Source organism: Pongo abelii, chromosome 18 (assembly GCF_028885655.2).
Source record: "Pongo abelii isolate AG06213 chromosome 18, NHGRI_mPonAbe1-v2.0_pri, whole genome shotgun sequence".
Taxonomy (NCBI): domain Eukaryota; kingdom Metazoa; phylum Chordata; class Mammalia; order Primates; family Hominidae; genus Pongo; species Pongo abelii.
In genome coordinates this window covers 66,711,831-66,730,224 of record NC_072003.2, presented here as the reverse complement: position 1 = coordinate 66,730,224, position 18,394 = coordinate 66,711,831, and the positions used below count along the sequence as shown (strand labels likewise).

Genomic DNA, 18,394 nt, shown 5'->3' with positions numbered 1-18,394 from the left:
TTCCCATTGGGCCCTGTGAGTGGCCAGCGCCGGCCCCGCCTCCGGCAGTAGTTACCTCCTCGCGCGCACTCGGGGACTAATCTTGGCTCCACCCCCTTCCTCGGCCCCGCCTCCGCCTGGCCCCGCCCCTCCAGCCGCGTCCGGTCCGGCCCGGCCCGAACAGCAGAGCTACAGTGTGCTTTGAGTAGAAGCTGCACTGTGGCCCGGGACTCGGAGGCGCGCTGCGCGAGCCGGCCGCAAAACCATGGCGGGCGGGGAAGACCGCGGGGACGGAGAGCCGGTATCAGTGGTGACCGTGAGGGTGCAGTACCTGGAAGACACCGACCCCTTCGCATGTGCCAACTTCCCGGAGCCGCGCCGGGCCCCCACCTGCAGCCTGGACGGGGCGCTGCCCTTGGGCGCGCAGATACCCGCGGTGCACCGCCTGCTGGGAGCGCCGCTCAAGGTGAAGGGGGCCGGAGAAAGGTTGGGGCGATCGGGGGTTCAGGGTGGGCGCCATGAAAGCTGGTGGGAGGTGCCCCGCGGGAAGAGGCTGGAGCGAGTGTTCTCCTCCGGAAAAGTCTTGGGCTGGGGTCCCGGGGTCCACTCTGCCCCGCCTGCGGGGGAGTCCCCTCTCAAGTTGAGGGGAAACTGAAGAGGGGTGCCAGGAACTTGGCTCCGCCATTCGGACTGCCCTTCGAATTAGGCGCACCTGGGGAGGTGCTCGAGTTCCACTCGCCGTCCGTCTGCCAGGGTGGCTTCCCTGGTCAGGGTGACGGTAGCTGCTTGGGCTGTAGCGGACCCTGGAGGCGGAGCTGGGGAGGGACCAGCTTCCACCTGCTTCAGGTGAGGTGGGGGCGGGACCACGAGGAGGGGCGGGCCCGAGGCGGGCTACTAGAGGTGGCAGAGGTTTCCTGCGGTGTCAGGAAGCTTGATTGGGGCTTGACCCTGTAGGTCAATGGGAGCATGGGAGTGCCGGCCGAGGAGAGACTTCACGGGGTGAGGGGAGTCCCCGCGAAGCGGTCTGGCCCGGGATCCGCAGAGCGCAGGAGGCTGCACGGGTGGAAAAGCCCTTTGAGTCACCGCTCCCGCCCCCACCCCCGGACACTCGCCGTCCATCGGCCCGCGCCTGGAAGTGAGAGGGAGGGCCGGGCTAATTTTAAACCGCCGGCCTGCCCTACTTTGCTGCCGCCCCGAAGCCGACTTGCGCACAGTGCGGAAAGAGGCCCTTTTCCAGATGGCCAGCCTACCTCCTCTCCCCTCCCTCTCGCCGCCGTCAGCCCCCCGCAAGCAGCCCTTTCCGGCGCGCTGTTTCCGGGCCAGGACTCTGGGAGGCGCACTACCACCCCCACAGGCTCCCCACCAGCCCGGCCGCCTCCAGTGTTGGGGAAGAGGAGAGAGTCGGGGTGGGTGCACTCCCCTGCTCCCAGCCTCAGCTGGGCGCCGAGTTGCGTAAACTTGCCCCTTGGGCCTGGGGTCTCCCCTGGAATGTGCCCCGGGCCCCCAGCCCGCATTCCTCGCGCTGCGGCCAGCCCCGCCTCAGCGCTGGCGGGAGGGGTGGTGAGACTATTGGCCTGGGGAGTGGCACGTGTCCAGGCCAGAACCCCGGCTTCAAGGCCATGGCTGGAAGGATGCAGCACACTGCTCACCGCCAGAGTTTTGACGCAGCCCCCGCTTGTCTTGCCCTATTCAGAGGGGCAAATTGAGGTGTGCCTGGAAGAAGCGTGTGCAGCTGGAGGCCACCTCCCATTCAGGATGGGGGCTGGGAAAACAGGAGTGCTGAACTAACACTGGTTCCCGCTTCCAGGCTCCTAAAGTCCGGGTCCTGAAATAAGGGTGGGGCACTAGAGAAAATATTGTATTCCTCTCATCCTGCAACTCAAGGATTGGACCTACCCCTGACAGCACCCCCTCGACTTTTTTTTTTTTTTAAGACGGATTCTGGCTCTGTCTCCCAGGCTGGAGTACAGTGGGGCTATCTTGGCTCACTGTAACCTCCATCTCCCAGGTTCTAGCAATTCTCGTGCCTCAGCCTTCCAAATAGCTGGGATTACAGGTGTGCGCCACCACACCCAGCTAATTTTTGTATTTTTAGTAGAGACAGGGTTTCTCCGTGTTGGCCAGCCTGGTCTCAAACTCCTGACCTCAGGTGATCTGCCTGCCTAAGCCTCCCAAAGTGCTGGGATTACAGGCTTGAGCCACCGTGCCCAGCCCCTTGACACACCTCTTCCCAACTGGGGACAAGCCTGGGAAGTCAGCTGCAAGAAAGAGGCTCAGAACCACTCCTTCTATCTCCCTCTCACAGGACCCGTGTCCCCACCCAACCCCACCCAACCCCACCAGGTGCTCTGCCCTGTGTTCCCTGCTCCTTAGCTGAGGACACTACTGAGCTCTGGTGGAGAATATAAGTTCCTCATCCCCAATGCAGTCCTTCCTGGTCTCCCCGATTTCATGTTCTCCCACCTGGAGTACCTGAAGACTGCCTCCCCTCCCCCACAGGGATATGGAGGTGGCACACTAGGTTACCACAATGCCAGAAGCCAGGACTCCCTGGGGCTAGCAACTCTGCCAGGAATGGTCAGATGCACTGTGATGTGCTCAACCCAAATATAAACTATGACCACAGCCCCAGAATAGAAGGCTGGAGGAAGAGGGGCTGAGAATAGGGCAGGGACAGGGACATCAGAGAGCTGAGCGAGGGCGAGCAGGGCCCCTCCTTGCAGGAAATGTCAACAGCTGGTTCCTCCCGTAGTCCTATAAGTGAGTGCCCCAGAGTCACAGACACGACTCAGGCCTGTCTTGCTGGCCCTCTAGAGGGAAGAGGTGGCCAAGAAACGGGGGCATCCCTGTCCCAAGCTGTAGGGCAGAAATAATAGGAAGGGGTTCTCTACTCATTGCTTTGTCCTACAGTTGTCCAGCAGAGGACAGGACACAGCCAAGTGGCCTCTGTCCTCCTCTGGGTACTGGCCCCGGGCACTGGCCCTGATCATCCTAGCAGATGACCCCCCTCCCTGGGGATGTACAGAGGCCAACCTGCTTTCCCCTGGGGCTCCACCCACACACCCCATTGGGCCGAGCCTAGCCCCTAGAGTTCCCCTGGGGGCTTCCTTTTTAAAGAGCTTTCAGATCTCAGAAAGCCTTGCTCATTTCCTCCTAGACTAGGAGGAAGCTCCTGGCCACAGCCTCTGACTCATCTCCTGGCCCTGGTTGGTGGAAGGGAGCTTGACAGTGCCTTGGGCCGGGCCTTGTGTCCCCGGGGGAACTCAGGAGTGCCTTCCTCCCCTCCAAAATATTTCCCCAACCCAGGGACCTGCCTTTGCCCCAGGGGAGAATGTGTCCCTCTGGCCTTGCATCTCATCTCCTAATCTAGAGCCTCCCAGTTCTATCCTCCCTTCTGGGAAGTGTCTCAGGAGCCTCTCCGATAACCCAAGGCCCTACCACACCTGGTATAGCACTGACTTCTCCCTGAGCTCTGGGTAGGGGGACCTGGGGTGCTTCTCTGACCCTGCTGCAAAGGCCAGGAAAGCCCTCTCCTCCTGACAGTGGGGATGGCCCTAGAAATCTGGTCATTACTAGCAACTTTGTTTCCCTAGCTGTGGCTAAAAATCAGAGTAGGACAGGGGTGGCACTGTCCTGGAATGTTTCCTGACCCTACCCCAACCCACTCTAGCCTTTTTACATCTCAGGAGCCTTTTGGAGACTGTAGAAAATTGAGGTGTGGGCATGAGTCCTGGTCTCCTCCTAGCCTCCCCTGGGGCTGGTCTATCCAATCTGCTGGTCATTCTGGAACAGAGTGGCTGGGCTGCAGACTGGTGAGGGACCCTCACACCTAGGTCCTGGCAGAGGTAGATACTATTATCCTAACTTGCATGGGGTGCATGTGTCTATTGGTGTTCCCTTACTGGAACTGGGAGGACCAGTTTGGGGTATTTGCAGAGTCCAGAAAACTAAGAGGATGTCTTCAGCTCTTGGCAATCCTCCTGGCCCCAGCCCTCACTCCACCTCCCCTCTAGGGTTCCTTGGAGCATTTCCAGGGCCCATCCGCCCAAGATTTGGTCAGTTAGCCCTGGCTCCTGGCTGTGCACCCTGGGGCAATGTGCTGATTTTCTGATTCTTGGTTTCCCTATCTGTAAAAGGATTATTGGTAGAATCAAATTAAATAGGCGGCTCAGGCTGGGCATGGTGGCTCATGCCTGTAATCTCAGCACTTTGGGAAGCCAAGGCCAGAGGATTGCTTGAGGCCAGGAGTTCAAGAACAGTGTGGGTGATATAGCGAGACCCTATTTCTATTAAAAAAAAGAAAAGAAAAGAAAGAGGCAGTCCAGCGCCTGGCACACAGGAAGCATAAGAAAAGATAACAAAAGTGGATTTCCCTCCCCACGGCCCATCCTTGTCATCTCATTCAGGAAGTCACACTCTAGTTGGAGACCTGCGATAACAGGAAAGGAGGGTCTTCAGAACACAGGGTCCTGTGTTTATAGGAAAGGAGACAAAAGAGGCAGTTAACCAATTATTTTCTAAAATGAAAGCCCTTCAGCCTATAATCCTGCCTCTTTTTTCCATCTTCCCTGTACCCTGCTCTGGTATGTTCAGTCTTACCTGATTACAGTAACTGTTATTAAAAATATTGGGTAAGACAATCTAAAGAAACAAGCGGGACAAATGTATATATATAAAATATATAATAGATATATGTAATAGATGTCTAGATATATATAAAAGATATATAGCTATATATATAAATTATCAATATCTATAGACATCTATATATTATAGATCTATATCTATATATTATACATAGGTAGATAGATGTCTAGAAAGAGAGAGAGAAGTAGACGCCATGGTCCCCTGGGCTTGACCCTGCATATAAAACCATACATAACCAGTTGGTTTTGGGCTGCCAGAAAAGCCTGAGCCTGGAGAGTCAAGAGAATAGTGGGCTGGAGGCCAATGTGAGAAGCTGAGCCTGGGAAGAATGGGGGAAAGACTCCACCCCAAGACAGAGACTAGAGAAGCAAGGAAGACAAGAGGCAGGAAGGTGTCAGGGATGTGGGCCCATACTACGTGCTGACCTTAAGCCCCGTCAGCAAGGACCAGGGTTTGGGCTTATTCAGGCCTGGCCGAGCCCCAGGGTGTGAGAAACAAGGCCCAGAGGTTTGGCTCTCTCAGAAGGGTGACCCCAGGAAGAGGCCGGGGTGTGAGGGACAAGTGCCATCCTGCTGGCAGGAAGTCTCCTGCTCTTTGCTGCTTGCCTGACTCTAGCCTACCACCCCACACTTCCACCCAGGACAGACAGCTGGGGATGGGGAGACACTGTCCTGGAAGGCACTGGACTGCCTGTTTCCCTGGACCTCCTCCCCAGAAATGGGGCCCTGGCAGGACTGGACAGGTGAAGTGGCTGAGGAGGCTAGAGAATGTGGACCATTGGCCGGGCACAGTGGCTCACACCTATAATCCCAGCACTTTGAGAGGCAGAGGCAAGCGGATCACTTGAGGTCAGGAGTTCAAGACCAGCCTGGATGACATGCTGAAACTCCATCTCTACTAAAAATACAAAAATTAGCCATGCATGGTGATGCACGCCTGTAACCCTAGCTACTCGGGAGGCTGAGGTAGGAGAATCGCTTGAACCCAGGAGGCGGAGGTTGCAGTGAGCCGAGACCGCGCCACTACACTCCAACTTGGGAGACAGAGCAAGACTCCATATCAAAAAAAAAAAAAAAAAAAAGAAGGTGGACCATTTAACCTTCAGGACCCTTCCCCAAATGGATGCAGGTGTCCTGGAAGGAGAGGGACATTCTCTGCTCTCTTGGGATTACGGCATGCAAGGAGGCAGGACAGCGTGGTGGGCCTGACCTTTCTGGGTCTGTGCTGCTTCGGCCTGTGTTGGCCAGTGCATACCTGACCTTATACCTGGGTGTGTAAGCAGTTACCAGGTGTAACATGTTTTCCCTTCCAGTTTATCTTTATAGCACTCTGCCCCTCCCCTTTCTTAGCACCGTGAAAGTTGTGATTCCACATTCATTTGTGAGCTTTTTCTGACTTGTCTGTCTGTCTTCCCGTCTGCCCCACTGGGCTGGAAGGAAGGGAAGGCAGAAGCAATGTCTGATTCCTCCTAGGTCCTCTGCATCTGAAACCAGCCTGGTCATGAATGTTCAAAGAATGAGCTGTTCTATATGTGTGTGATTCAAGGGGATCCTTGACGGGGGTGGCTCTGGGGTGGGTGTGTTCTTCTAGGGTCCCAGAATCTTCCAGGCCAAGGGAGGGAGATGTGGCTGTGCCTGAATGGGGGTGGGGTGATAGGCTGCTGAGTCACCGTGTGGGAAGAGATCAGGAGGAATGTGGGTTGCTCTCAGCTGAGCTGGCCCTGGACAAGATACCCCAGCCCTCAGGCCTTGCTGCCCCTTCTCAGGCCTGTTCCCAGTAGGCCCTGGAGAAGATGACTCTGCTCCCAGGGAGGGGAAAGTGGCCAGGCCCGCCCAAGGCACCCTGGGGAGGGCAGACAGCCAGGCAGGAAGTGGGACAGAGAACAGGCTGGAGTGTTTGTCCTATGTCCCAAGTCCCAGGCTGGCGGGGGGGTGGGGGGGTCATCCAAGGGCCCCACAGGCTAAACTGTGGGGAAGGAGCCAGGTCAGGCTATGAGGCAGGAGCAAGGGGTGCTAAACAGAGGTGGGGGTTGGGGCAGGAGCTGGACTCCCTTTTTCTCCAGGGGACCAAGGCCAGTTGGAAGCCCTTGGGCGGGGTCCAGAAGAGGGCAGGGCTGACCAAACAGCAGGACAAATGTTGGAACTGACATGCCCAGTAAGATGGAGACCAGAAGACCTCCTGCCTCTCCAGAGGTGGGCTCTCCCTGGGCTAAGGCATCTCAAGGGCCAGAGCCACTTAAGTCAAGGAGGCTTTGCTGAACCTGCATACCTGCACTGTGCAATGGGGGGAGGTGTCTGGGAGAGGTAGAGTGCCACCCTCCGATTCACAGGAGTCACCTCCCTCAGGCTTCTCTACAGGCACTTCTCAAGGGGCTAAGTGCCATGCCCTGTGGCGGGGTAGGAGAGCCTGGGGAGGGAAACATGGACACGTGGATGGAGCATGTGCCTGCTTGTTACAAAGGCAGGCTTTGGGGTCTTACTGTAGACTGAGTCAGACTCTGAAGTGTTTTGTTTTGTTTTGTTTTTTGAGACGGAGTCTCACTCTGTCTCCCAGGCTAGAGTGCAATGACATGATCTCGGCTCACTGCAACGTCTGCCTCCTGGATTCAAGCAATTCTCCTGCCTCAGCCTCCCCAGCAGTAGCTGGAATTACAGGCACCCGCCATCATGCCTGGCTAATTTTTGCATTTTTGTAGAGACAGGGTTTCACCATGTTGGCCAGGCTGGTCTAGAACTCCTGACCTTAGGTGATCCACCCTCCTCAGCCTCCCAAAGTGCTGAGATTACAGGCATGAGCCACCACGCCTGGCCTAAAGTTTGTTTTTTAATAGGCCCCTTGGGTGTCTCTGAGGTCCAGCTAGGACCATTGTAACTGTAGCCCACTTTAGGGGAGGGCAAAGACCCTGAAATCTGGTGGGACTGGGAAGTCTATGGATCAGACCCTGTCTTCACCCTCTTACTCACTGAGACACACACACACACAGACACACTCTCCCAGGTGGGTTTGCACCTCCCAGCCATCTTAACACTTTCTCTCTGGGGCTTAATGCTTTGTGACTACAGCTTATCACCCCACAGGGCTGGGCTTCCTCGAAGGCAGGAACTTCCTCCCATCTTCTCTCCATTCCCCTTCCTCATCTGTGTTTATTAGCTCAGCAAGTCCTAGTGAGTGCTTACTGTGTGTCGGGTGCTATGCCAGGCTCTATAGATACAGCAGGGAGCAAGACAGACGGAGTGCCTGAACGCAGAGAACGCAGCTAGAGGAGGAGACCAGTGGCTTGGATATTAGAATGCTGTGTGGAAGGTCTCAGAGGGGAGCATACACACAGGGTGGAGTGGGTTGCATAGCAACCTAAAGAATAGGTAGGTATCAGCCAGGAAAGGACATGGTACAAACAAAGGCCAAGAAAGCCTGGTGCCTGACACAGATGGGCTTTGCACATAGTAGGCGCTTGAGAAGCAACTGCTGAAGGAATGCACAGCTGTAGTGCAGACCCTGTCTCTCTCTGCCACCCCTCAAGTGGTAGGTAAGAGGTCAGGGGTCTTCACACATTCCCCTGCCACCTCTTCCTCAGTCTCACAGCTGTTCCCTTTGCCCCCAGTTGGAGGATTGTGCTCTGCAAGTGTCTCCCTCTGGATACTACCTGGACCCCGAACTGTCCCTGGAAGAGCAGCGGGAGATGCTGGAGGGCTTCTATGAAGAGATCAGGTCAGAACTGATGGGGCCAGGGAGGCAAGGTTACCCCCACCCTTGCCAGGGGCTGGCTCAAATGTCAGCAGCTGAGACACTCGATCACTAGTCTGGGCCATGGGTCACCTCCTGCCCCAGGGAAGTGTGCCAGGGGAATTCTAAAACCTGGCCAGTGTTACCTGCTGCCCAAGGTGGGGAGTCAGGGGCTCTCCCACATACGTGAGATACATGTGTTTGCACCAACCCTCTTGTCCAACCAACCCTTGGGTCCTTGGAGGAGCAGCTGGGAGGAACAAGCTGGGCTGGGGCTGGCATGGGGAGGTCTTTGGCTCCCTTGGCTTGTGGGGAGGAATGCTGAGGGATGGGCTGGGAGCTGCTGACAGAAATCCTTGATTCCAGCAAAGGGCGGAAGCCCACGCTGATCCTTCGGACCCAGCTCTCTGTGAGGGTCAACGCTATCTTGGGTGAGTGTGTGAGAGCATCCATGTCCAGCAGCACCTCCTCCCTATAGCCCAGTTGGCTCACCTTCAGGCCTGTGCTGAACAGTGAGCAAAGTAGGTTTAGCTGGATGTGCTCCTTCCTCTCCCTATCCTGACCTCTTCTTCCAGGGCCACGGTGGGAGTGGAGGGGGAGTCAAGAATGTTAGAACAGACCAGGCGTGGTAGCTCATGCCTGCAATGCCAGTGCTTTGAGAGGCCAAGGTGGGAGACTTGCTTGAGGCTAGGAGTTTGAGGCTGCAGTGAGCTATGACTGTGCCACTGCACTCCACACTCCAGCCTGAGTGACAGAGTGAGACCCTGTCTCTTAGACTGTTCTTTGGTGGAGAGTTGTGGTTGTATCCAAGCAGAGAAAGACAGTGAGTCTGTGTCCCATTGAGGGTTTTATACCCTACCTTTTGCAGAAAAGCTGTATAGCTCCAGTGGTCCTGAGCTCCGCCGCTCCCTCTTCTCACTGAAGCAGATCTTCCAGGTGAGGCCCCGCAGTGGGCTGGGGGTAAGTGTGTAGCCCAAGCTTCCCTAAACTCCCCCATGGTGCCTCCAGGAGGACAAAGACCTGGTGCCTGAATTCGTGCATTCAGAGGGGCTGAGCTGCCTGATCCGTGTGGGTGCTGCTGCCGACCACAACTACCAGAGTTACATCCTTAGAGGTCAGCCCCGCCCCTCTCCCATGACCTCTGCTCCAGCGACCCTTGCTGACTCTGCCCGTCCCTGTTTCCCCAGCGCTCGGCCAGCTGATGCTCTTTGTGGATGGAATGCTGGGGGTGGTGGCCCACAGTGAGACTATTCAGTGGCTGTACACATTGTGTGCCAGCCTGGTAAGTGGCTCTTATACCCTTTGCCTGTTGCTTCTCTCTGGGCCTCAGTTTCCTGTTCTGCAAAGTGGGCTGGAAGGGAGTGAGTCTGAGGCCTCTCTAAGCCTATAAGGCACTTCAGTGCCTCGGCCTGGGGCCAGGGTCATTCTGCCTAGATTCTCTCTGGGTCCAGCCCAAGCAGCCCTTCCCCTTCCCCAGCAACAGCTGGCACAGGTCTGGCCTAAGCCCCACTCATATGTGCTGACCTCTTTCCTCAGTCCCGCTTGGTGGTGAAGACAGCCCTGAAGCTGCTGTTGGTGTTTGTAGAATACTCTGAAAACAACGCACCGCTGTTCATCCGTGCAGTGAACTCTGTGGCCAGCACCACCGGTCAGAGACTGTCCCTTTCTCCCCCACCGCTCAGAGCCTTCTCTCCTACCTATTCCCCCGTGACTGCTCCACTTTCTTTGTGGCAGGTGCTCTTCCCTGGGCCAATCTGGTGTCCATCCTGGAGGAGAAGAATGGCGCTGACCCTGAGTTGTTGGTGTACACGGTCACCCTCATCAACAAGGTGTGGCCAAGGACTGGGTGCCAGCTCTGGGATGCTCAAGCTCCTGACTTCCCCACCAACCTCAGCCTTGCCTTCTTATCCCCGCCCTCTAGACGCTGGCGGCGCTCCCGGACCAGGACTCCTTCTACGATGTGACGGATGCACTGGAGCAGCAGGGCATGGAAGCGCTGGTCCAGCGCCACCTGGGCACTGCGGGCACTGACGTTGACCTGCGCACGCAGCTTGTGCTCTACGAGGTGGGCCGGGCCCTACGCTCTGAGGGGGATTGGAAGGAGGGAAGAGAGAAGCGCAGTTCCCAGCGCCCCACCCCACCTGCATGCACGTTAACCACTTTCTTACATCCTGGTCCGCCTCTGCTAGAATGCCCTGAAATTGGAGGATGGAGACATCGAAGAAGCCCCAGGAGCTGGTGGGCGGCGGGAACGACGAAAGCCTTCCGAGGAGGGCAAGAGGAGCCGCCGTTCTCTGGAAGGCGGGGGCTGCCCCGCGCGTGCCCCGGAACCTGGGTAAGTACGAGCCTCCGTAGATGGGGAAGGGTGGATCTACTAGGCATGGCCCAGTGAGCTGACAGGCCCTGACCCCAACCCCAACCCCCTCAGGCCCCGCCCCACAGACAGCCCCCACCTCCTCCACTGGGCCTGCCCTACCGACAGGCCCCACCTCCAGCCCTGCAGGCCCCACCCCACTGACAGGCCCCGCCTCCAGCTCCTCAGGCCCCGCCCCACAGACAGCCCCCACCTCCTCCACTGGGCCTGCCCTACCGACAGGCCCCACCCCGCTGACAGGCCCCGCCTCCAGCTCCTCAGGCCCCGCCCCACTGACAGCGCCTGCTTTCAGCCCCACAGGCCCCGCCTCACCGGTAGGCCCCACCTCTTCCACCGGCCCCGCCCTGTTGACAGGCCCCGCCTCCAGCCCTGTGGGTCCTTCCTTCGGTCTCCAAGCTTCAGTGAACCTTTTTCCTACCATCTCTGTGGCACCCTCAGCTGACACCTCCAGCGAGAGGAGCATCTACAAGTAAGTAGGGAGACAGAGGCCACCCTGGAGTCCTCTCTCCCACTGTCCCTCCGCTTTGCGCCCCTCCATGGGCACTCAGCCTCCTCTGCCCAAACGCGTGCTTTCTTCTCTCTCTCTCTTTCCAGACTTCACCAAACTGCTCCCGTTTGGTAAGTGACTGCCAGCGGGTGGGGTTCGGCTCTGACTGGATCTCCTCCTCCTGTGGTTTCCTTTGTCTCCTCCGACGTTCTGCCTGTCTTTGCCTCTTGTCATGTCTCCCGCCCACTATCTGTCACTCCCTTGTTCTGCTGCCTCTGTCTCTTCCTGCACCCTGTCCTGCTCCACATCAGTCTCTCCCCTCCACTTCCAGTTTCCTCGTGTCATACCTTCTCCCCCTTCCCACTGCGGCTGGGAAGGAACCCCAATATCACTGCCTAGCTCTGTGTTGGTATGAGCAACCATGGAGCTGACACCACAGTTACCATCTCTTCCTCTCATCTCCCCTACTCAGGGCCCCTGAGAGCCCACCCGTCCCCCAGTCCCCTCCTGGGCAGGCCAGGCTGGAGTAAGTACAGAGGCCGGCCTGCCAGGCCTGCCAGGCCTGCCATGTGCTCAGGGCTTCAGCATTGCTTCCCCCAGCAGGGGTTCCACGTGCCTGATGCAACCAAAGCTGGGGGGACTCAGGCCTATCCTCTCCCAGACATGCCTCCTCGGTAACCCAAAGGCTAAGCACTGGGAACCAATTCACTGGGGTCACAGTGGTCCCTGTGCTTCAATAGCAACACCTTAGCAGCCAGAGATGGGGATGTGGACACCCAACCTGGGGCTCATTCTGCCAAGTCTTCAGCTCAGAAGTGAGCAGGGAGGGGACCTAGGGTGCTGTGTGGTGTGTGGTGTGGGGGTGGAGGGGTAACCTAAGGCTGAGGGAAAGGCAAGGACTGAGAGCTGACAGAGGCTGGAGGGGCCAGAAAAGAAACACTGGATTGCACCCATTATTTCAGCATAAACTGAGGGTCCACTGTTTACCACATCCTTTTTTTTTTTTTTTTTTTTTTTTTTGAGACAGAGTCTTGCTCTGTCTCCAAGGCTGGAGTGCAGTGGTGCGATCTCAGCCCACTGCACTGCAACCTCTGCCTCCCAGGTTCAAGCAATTCTCCTGCCTCAACCTCCCAAGTAGCTGGGATTATAGGCCTGCACCACGATACCTGGGTAATTTTTCTATTTTTAGTAGACACAGGGTTTCACCATGTTGGCTAGGCTGGTCTCGAACTCCTGACTTCAAGTAATCCACCCACCTCTGCCTCCCAAAGTGCTGGGATTACAAGCGTGAGCCACCGCACCTGGCCTGTTTACCAGGCCCTTTCCTGGGCATAGGCTCCCAGAAGCTACCAGACATGCCAAGAGAGGGACAGCCTGATATGCCCATTGGGACAGCTATCCCCTTCCCCTGCTCTAAGAGTCCTTGTCTAGACTCAGGACACCAGCCTGGGCAACATAGCAAGACCTCATCTCTACAAAGAAATTTTTTAAAATTTGGCTGGGTGCATCATTCACACCTGTAATCCCAGCACTTCAGGAGGCTGAGGTGGGAGGATTGCTTGAGGCCAGGAATTCAAGGCCAGCCTGAACAACATAGTGAGACCCTGTCTCCTCAAAAAAATTAAAAAATCAGCTGGGCGTGGTGGCACATGTCTGTAGTCCCAGCCACTTGGGAGGCTGAGGGTCAGGCCCAGGAGAGTGAGGCTGCAGTGAGCTATGATCACACCACTGTACTCCAGCCTGGGTGACTGACAGAGTGAGACCCTGTCTCTAAAAAACAACCAACCAAAAAAAACCAGGACAGTGAACATGAACGAGGTTGCAAGTTAGATGTTAAGTAGATCTTCTCCCTGTATTTTCACCTGGGAATGCTGGGTTGGTAGTAATCCTCCCCAGATGTGGAGGACTGAAGAGGGGCTGGCCTTGGGGGGTGTGGTTCTGGTCTGCTCAGTGCATGGACTGTTCCCCGTGTGTCTGTGTGTGCCTGCAATTGGGGGTGGTGTCCAGGGGCTCAGCAAGGCATGTGCACCTGGGTTGGGGTGTGTCAGACGCTGTCAGTGACAAGCACCTTCCCTCAGAGCCCGGTTCCTGGAGAATGTGGCGGCAGCAGAAACAGAGAAGCAGGTTGCGCTGGCCCAGGGCCGGGCAGAGACACTTGCCGGGGCCATGCCCAATGAGGCGGCTGGACACCCAGGTGAGTAGGTGGGTGAGCAGGCAGAGCCTGCCTGTTGCTTTGTTGCCCCACAGGCGGCATGGCACTGACAGTTCCTTCCCTTTCTTTAGATGCTCGGCAACTCTGGGACTCCCCAGAGACAGCCCCTGCACCCAGAACACCCCAGAGCCCTTCCCCCTGTGTCCTGCTCCGGGCCCAGCGAAGCCTTGAGCCAGAGCCCAAGGAGCCACTGATACCAGCAAGCCCCAAGGCTGAGCCCATCTGGGAGCTCCCTACCCGTGCACCCAAGCTCTCTATTGGGGACCTGGACTTTTCAGATCTAGGGGAGGATGAAGACCAGGACATGCTGAATGTAGAGTCTGTGGAGGCTGGGAAAGAGGTCCCAGCTCCCTCACCCCCACTGCCCCTGCTCTCGGGAGTCCCCCCACCTCCCCCACTTCCACCTCCCCCACCCATCAAAGGCCCCTTCCCACCACCTCCACCTCTACCTCTGGCTGCCCCTCTTCCCCATTCAGTGCCTGACAGCTTAGCCCTCCCCACCAAGAGGAAGACGGTAAAACTTTTCTGGCGTGAGCTAAAGCTGGCTGGGGGCCATGGAGTCTCTGCAAGCCGCTTTGGGCCCTGCGCCACCCTCTGGGCTTCACTGGAGCCTGTCTCAGTGGACACGGCCCGGCTGGAACACCTCTTTGAGTCTCGTGCCAAAGAGGTGCTGCCCTCCAAGGTAAATCCACTCATCTGCAAGGTAGCCCCAAGGGAGGCGGGAGGGAATCAGCTTAAGGATCTGACCTGTTGGAGCTAGTCACTCACTTCCCACATGGGGAAACCAAGGTGAAGAAAGGAGTAGGAAATTGTTCAAGGTCTCCTAACAAGGGATCAGCAGTGCCCCAACTAGAATCTAAATGTGGCCGGGCATGATGGCTCACGCCTGTAATCCAAGAGTTTGAGACCAGCCTGTGCAACATAGTGAGACCTTATCTCTACCAAAAGTTGGTCCGGGTGCAGTGGCTCATGCCTGTAATCCCAGGACTTTGGGAGGCTGAGGCAGGTGGATAATTTGAGGTCAAAAGTTCGAGACCAGCCTGGTCAAATTATAGCGAAACCCCGTCTCTACTAAAAACACAAAATTAGCCAAGCGTGGTGGCGGGCACCTGTAATCCCAGCTACTCGGGAGGCTGAGGCAGGAGAATCACTTGAACCCGGGAGGTAGAGGTTGTAGTGAGTCGAGATCGCGCCATTGCACTCCAGCCTGGGGGACAAGAGCAAGACTTCGTCTCAAAAATAACTAAATAAATAAAACAAAAATAAATAAATGTTAAAAAAAAAATTGGCCGGGCATGGTGGCTCACCTCTGTAATCCCAGCACTTTTGGAGGCCAAGGCAGGCAGATCACTTGAGGCCAGGAGTTTGAGACCAGCCTGGCTAACACAGTGAAACCCCGTCTCTACTAAAAATATGAAAATTAGCTGGGCGTGGTGGCTCATGCCTGCAATCCCAGCTACTTGGGAGGCTGAGGCAAGAGAATTGCTTGAACCTGGGAGGCGGAAAAAAATGTTAAAAAAAATAGTTGGGTATGGTGGTACACGCCTGTAATCCCAGCTACTTGGGAGGCTGAGGCAAGAAAATCCCAGAAGATAAGCTGCAGTGGGCGATGATGGCACCACTGCACTCCAGCCTAGGTGATAGAGCCAGGCCCTGTCTCAAAAGAATCTAAGCTCATCCCCATGCCTTACACATCCCAGGTTGCCAGTTTGTCAGTTGTGGGATCATTTGGCAATCTAGAGGAGGGCCTTGGAGTGCCCTCTGAGGTTGCTGTCCCAGATAGTCCCTTCCTCAGTCTTTTTTTTTTTTGAGACGGAGTCTTGCTCAGTCACCCAGGCTGGAGTGCAGTGGCGTGATCTCAGCTCACTGCAAGCTCCGCCTCCCGGGTTCACACCATTCTCCTGCCTCAGCCTCCCGAGTAGCTGGGACTACAGGTGCCCGCCACCACGCCCGGCTAATTTTTTTTGTATTTTTAGTAGAGACGGGATTTCACCATGTTAGCCAGGATAGTCTCAATCTCCTGACCTCATGATCCACCCGCCTTGGCCTCCCAAAGTGCTGGGATTACAGGCATGAGCCACCGCGTCAGACCCCCTTCCTCAGTCTTACACTGCCCTTCCCCCAACCATGCAGAAAGCTGGAGAGGGCCGCCGGACAATGACCACAGTGCTGGACCCCAAGCGCAGCAACGCCATCAACATCGGCCTAACCACACTGCCACCTGTGCATGTCATTAAGGCTGCCCTGCTCAACTTTGATGAGTTTGCTGTCAGCAAGGATGGCATTGAGGTGGGGTCACCCAGCTATGGGTATTGGGGGGAGGTCTGGCCTTCTCCTTTGGTAGGTGGGCATTTCCTGTCCCTCCAGTGGTGGGCATGGGCTTGGCATTTCTGCAGGGCAGTCCCCAGACTCTGGGGCCTCCCCTAGATGACTGAGGGAGGGGTCAAGACCAATGCCTCAGGCCTCAGGCCTGCATTGAGGGGGCCATGTCAGGCTCTGGCTACATCCTCAGAAGCTACTGACCATGATGCCCACGGAGGAAGAGCAGCAGAAGATTGAGGAAGCCCAGCTGGCCAACCCTGACATACCCTTGGGCCCAGCCGAGAACTTCCTGATGATTCTTGCCTCCATTGGCGGCCTCGCTGCTCGTCTACAACTCTGGGCCTTCAAGCTGGACTATGACAGCATGGAACGGGTACCTGGGTCTTGGAGTGGGACAGACAGTAGGGACAGGTAAGCATCATGACCATGTAGTCTGAGAGTCCCTGGTCTCCCATACCAGGAAATTGCTGAGCCACTGTTTGACCTGAAAGTGGGTATGGAACAGCTGGTACAGAATGCCACCTTCCGCTGCATCCTGGCTACCCTCCTAGCTGTGGGCAACTTCCTCAATAGCTCCCAGGTGAGTGAGAGTACATGGGGACTAGGGGGAGTCAGGGTTCTGGAGCCAACGAGGCCCAGGCTCAGAAAGGGTCCTTTCAGAGCAGCGGCTTTGAGCTGAGCTACCTGGAGAAGGTGTCAGAGGTGAAGGACACAGTGCGTCGACAGTCACTGCTACACCATCTCTGCTCCCTAGTGCTCCAGACCCGGCCTGAGTCCTCCGACCTCTATTCAGAAATCCCTGCCCTGACCCGCTGTGCCAAGGTTAGCACCTGCCAGAATCAACCAAGGCTGGACGAGGCATGAGGAGTGCTGCTTCCTGGGCCTGGCTCCTCCCCCTTCTCCCCATTTGGGCTGCTGTGCCAGGGCTTGCTCCAGCCACCTGGGTGTGAGCTATGCCCTCTGCCAGAAATGCTCTTTCCTCTATTGGCCTGGCCACAACTACTCAGCCTTTGGGTCTGTTTAACTGCCACTGCCCCCAATAAACCTTCTGTTCCCCATTCACATCAAATGGACTTGTGTCCCTTGCACTAGTCTATGAGCTTTTGGATGTCTGTGTCCTTAGGGCCCAAGCTGGCCAGTCTGGCCCAGATGCAGCCTCGGGTCGTGTCTTGTCTGCAGGGTGTGGGGGGATAGTATGTGCACCCCCTTGCTTTCTCAGGTAGACTTTGAACAACTGACTGAGAACCTGGGGCAGCTGGAGCGCCGGAGCCGGGTAGCCGAGGAGAGCCTGCGGAGCTTGGCCAAGCATGAGCTGGCCCCAGCCCTGCGTGCCCGCCTCACCCACTTCCTGGCCCAGTGTGCCCGCCGTGTTGCCATGCTGAGGATAGTGCACCGCCGTGTCTGCAATAGGTAGGGGCATGGACCCAAGAGAGGCAGGACAGCCACCACCCTCCCTCAGACAATAAGCAGGACTCACTGTCCCTCCCTACTCTGACCTGCCTAGGTTCCATGCCTTCCTGCTCTACCTGGGCTACACCCCGCAGGCGGCCCGTGAAGTGCGCATCACGCAGTTCTGCCACACGCTGCGGGAATTTGCGCTTGAGTATCGGACTTGCCGGGAACGAGTGCTACAGCAGCAGCAGAAGCGGGCCACATACCGTGAGCGCAACAAGACCCGGGGACGCATGATCACCGAGGTGGGTGCCCGTCCAGGTCTTAGTCCTGACTGCCACCTCCTTGGTTTCCTTTGCTCCTCCCAGCTCACCCTTCTTCTTTCTCCAGACAGAGAAGTTCTCAGGTGTGGCTGGGGAAGCCCCCAGCAACCCCTCTGTCCCAGTAGCAGTGAGCAGCGGGCCAGGCCGGGGAGATGCTGACAGTCATGCTAGTATGAAGAGTCTGCTGACCAGCAGGCCTGAGGACAGCACACACAATCGCCGCAGCAGAGGTGAGGCCCATAGCTGCTGTGGGGAATGGGCTCCAGGGCCACCTTGGCCTAACTTTCCTATCTGGCCTTCCTCAGGCATGGTCCAGAGCAGCTCCCCAATCATGCCCACAGTGGGGCCCTCCACTGCATCCCCAGAAGAACCCCCAGGCTCCAGTTTACCCAGTGATACATCAGATGAGATCATGGACCTTCTGGTGCAGTCAGTGACCAAGAGCAGTCCTCGTGCCTTAGCTACTAGGGAACGCAAGCGTTCCCGTGGCAACCGCAAGTCTTGTAAGTAACGCCCCACAATCCCACTGCCCACCTGAACCCCATCAACCCCCTCCAACCCTGCTCTGTCCCTGCAGTGAGAAGGACGTTGAAGAGTGGGCTCGGAGATGACCTGGTGCAGGCACTGGGACTGAGCAAGGGTCCTGGCCTGGAGGTGTGAAGGTGCTGTATCCCGGAAATCTATCTGGACCCTGGACTGCAGTGCAGGAGATGACAGAGTGAGGAGGGCCCAGAGCAGAATTCTGGCCCCAGAACTCTGTGCCCAGGAGCCATGCCTTGAGCAGTATTAGCTGTGTGTGTGTGCATGTGAGTGTGTATGTGTGTGTGCGTGCATATGCATGTGCATGTGTGTGAGCTCCTTGAACTCACGGAGCAAAATAAAATTTTCTTAGCTAATCCAACAGGTTTCTCTTCTTTCAGGGTCCCCACCAGGCT

The 18,394-nt window shown here is 56.8% G+C and overlaps 1 protein-coding gene across 2 annotated transcripts; it reads left to right on the top strand.

Moving 5' to 3' along the window:
• Positions 1 to 102: 102 nt before the first annotated feature.
• FHOD1 (formin homology 2 domain containing 1) lies at positions 103 to 18,360 on the top strand. Of its 2 annotated transcripts, XM_002826533.5 has the most exons (22): positions 103 to 445; positions 8,228 to 8,334; positions 8,716 to 8,780; positions 9,218 to 9,285; positions 9,358 to 9,463; positions 9,537 to 9,631; positions 9,886 to 9,997; positions 10,084 to 10,178; positions 10,271 to 10,414; positions 10,539 to 10,684; positions 11,016 to 11,192; positions 13,289 to 13,404; positions 13,494 to 14,104; positions 15,556 to 15,711; positions 15,935 to 16,117; positions 16,205 to 16,324; positions 16,405 to 16,566; positions 16,964 to 17,154; positions 17,249 to 17,441; positions 17,527 to 17,689; positions 17,765 to 17,962; positions 18,037 to 18,360. In XM_002826533.5, the coding sequence occupies exons 1-22, from the start codon at positions 245 to 247 to the stop codon at positions 18,117 to 18,119; spliced, it is 3,492 nt and encodes a 1,163-aa protein (XP_002826579.2). In that variant the 5' UTR covers positions 103 to 244; the 3' UTR covers positions 18,120 to 18,360. The 2 variants fall into 2 exon arrangements, with proteins under 2 accessions (XP_002826579.2, XP_063573732.1); XM_063717662.1 differs by lacking the exon at positions 16,405 to 16,566 and having other exon boundaries at positions 137 to 445.
• Positions 18,361 to 18,394: the final 34 nt, after the last annotated feature.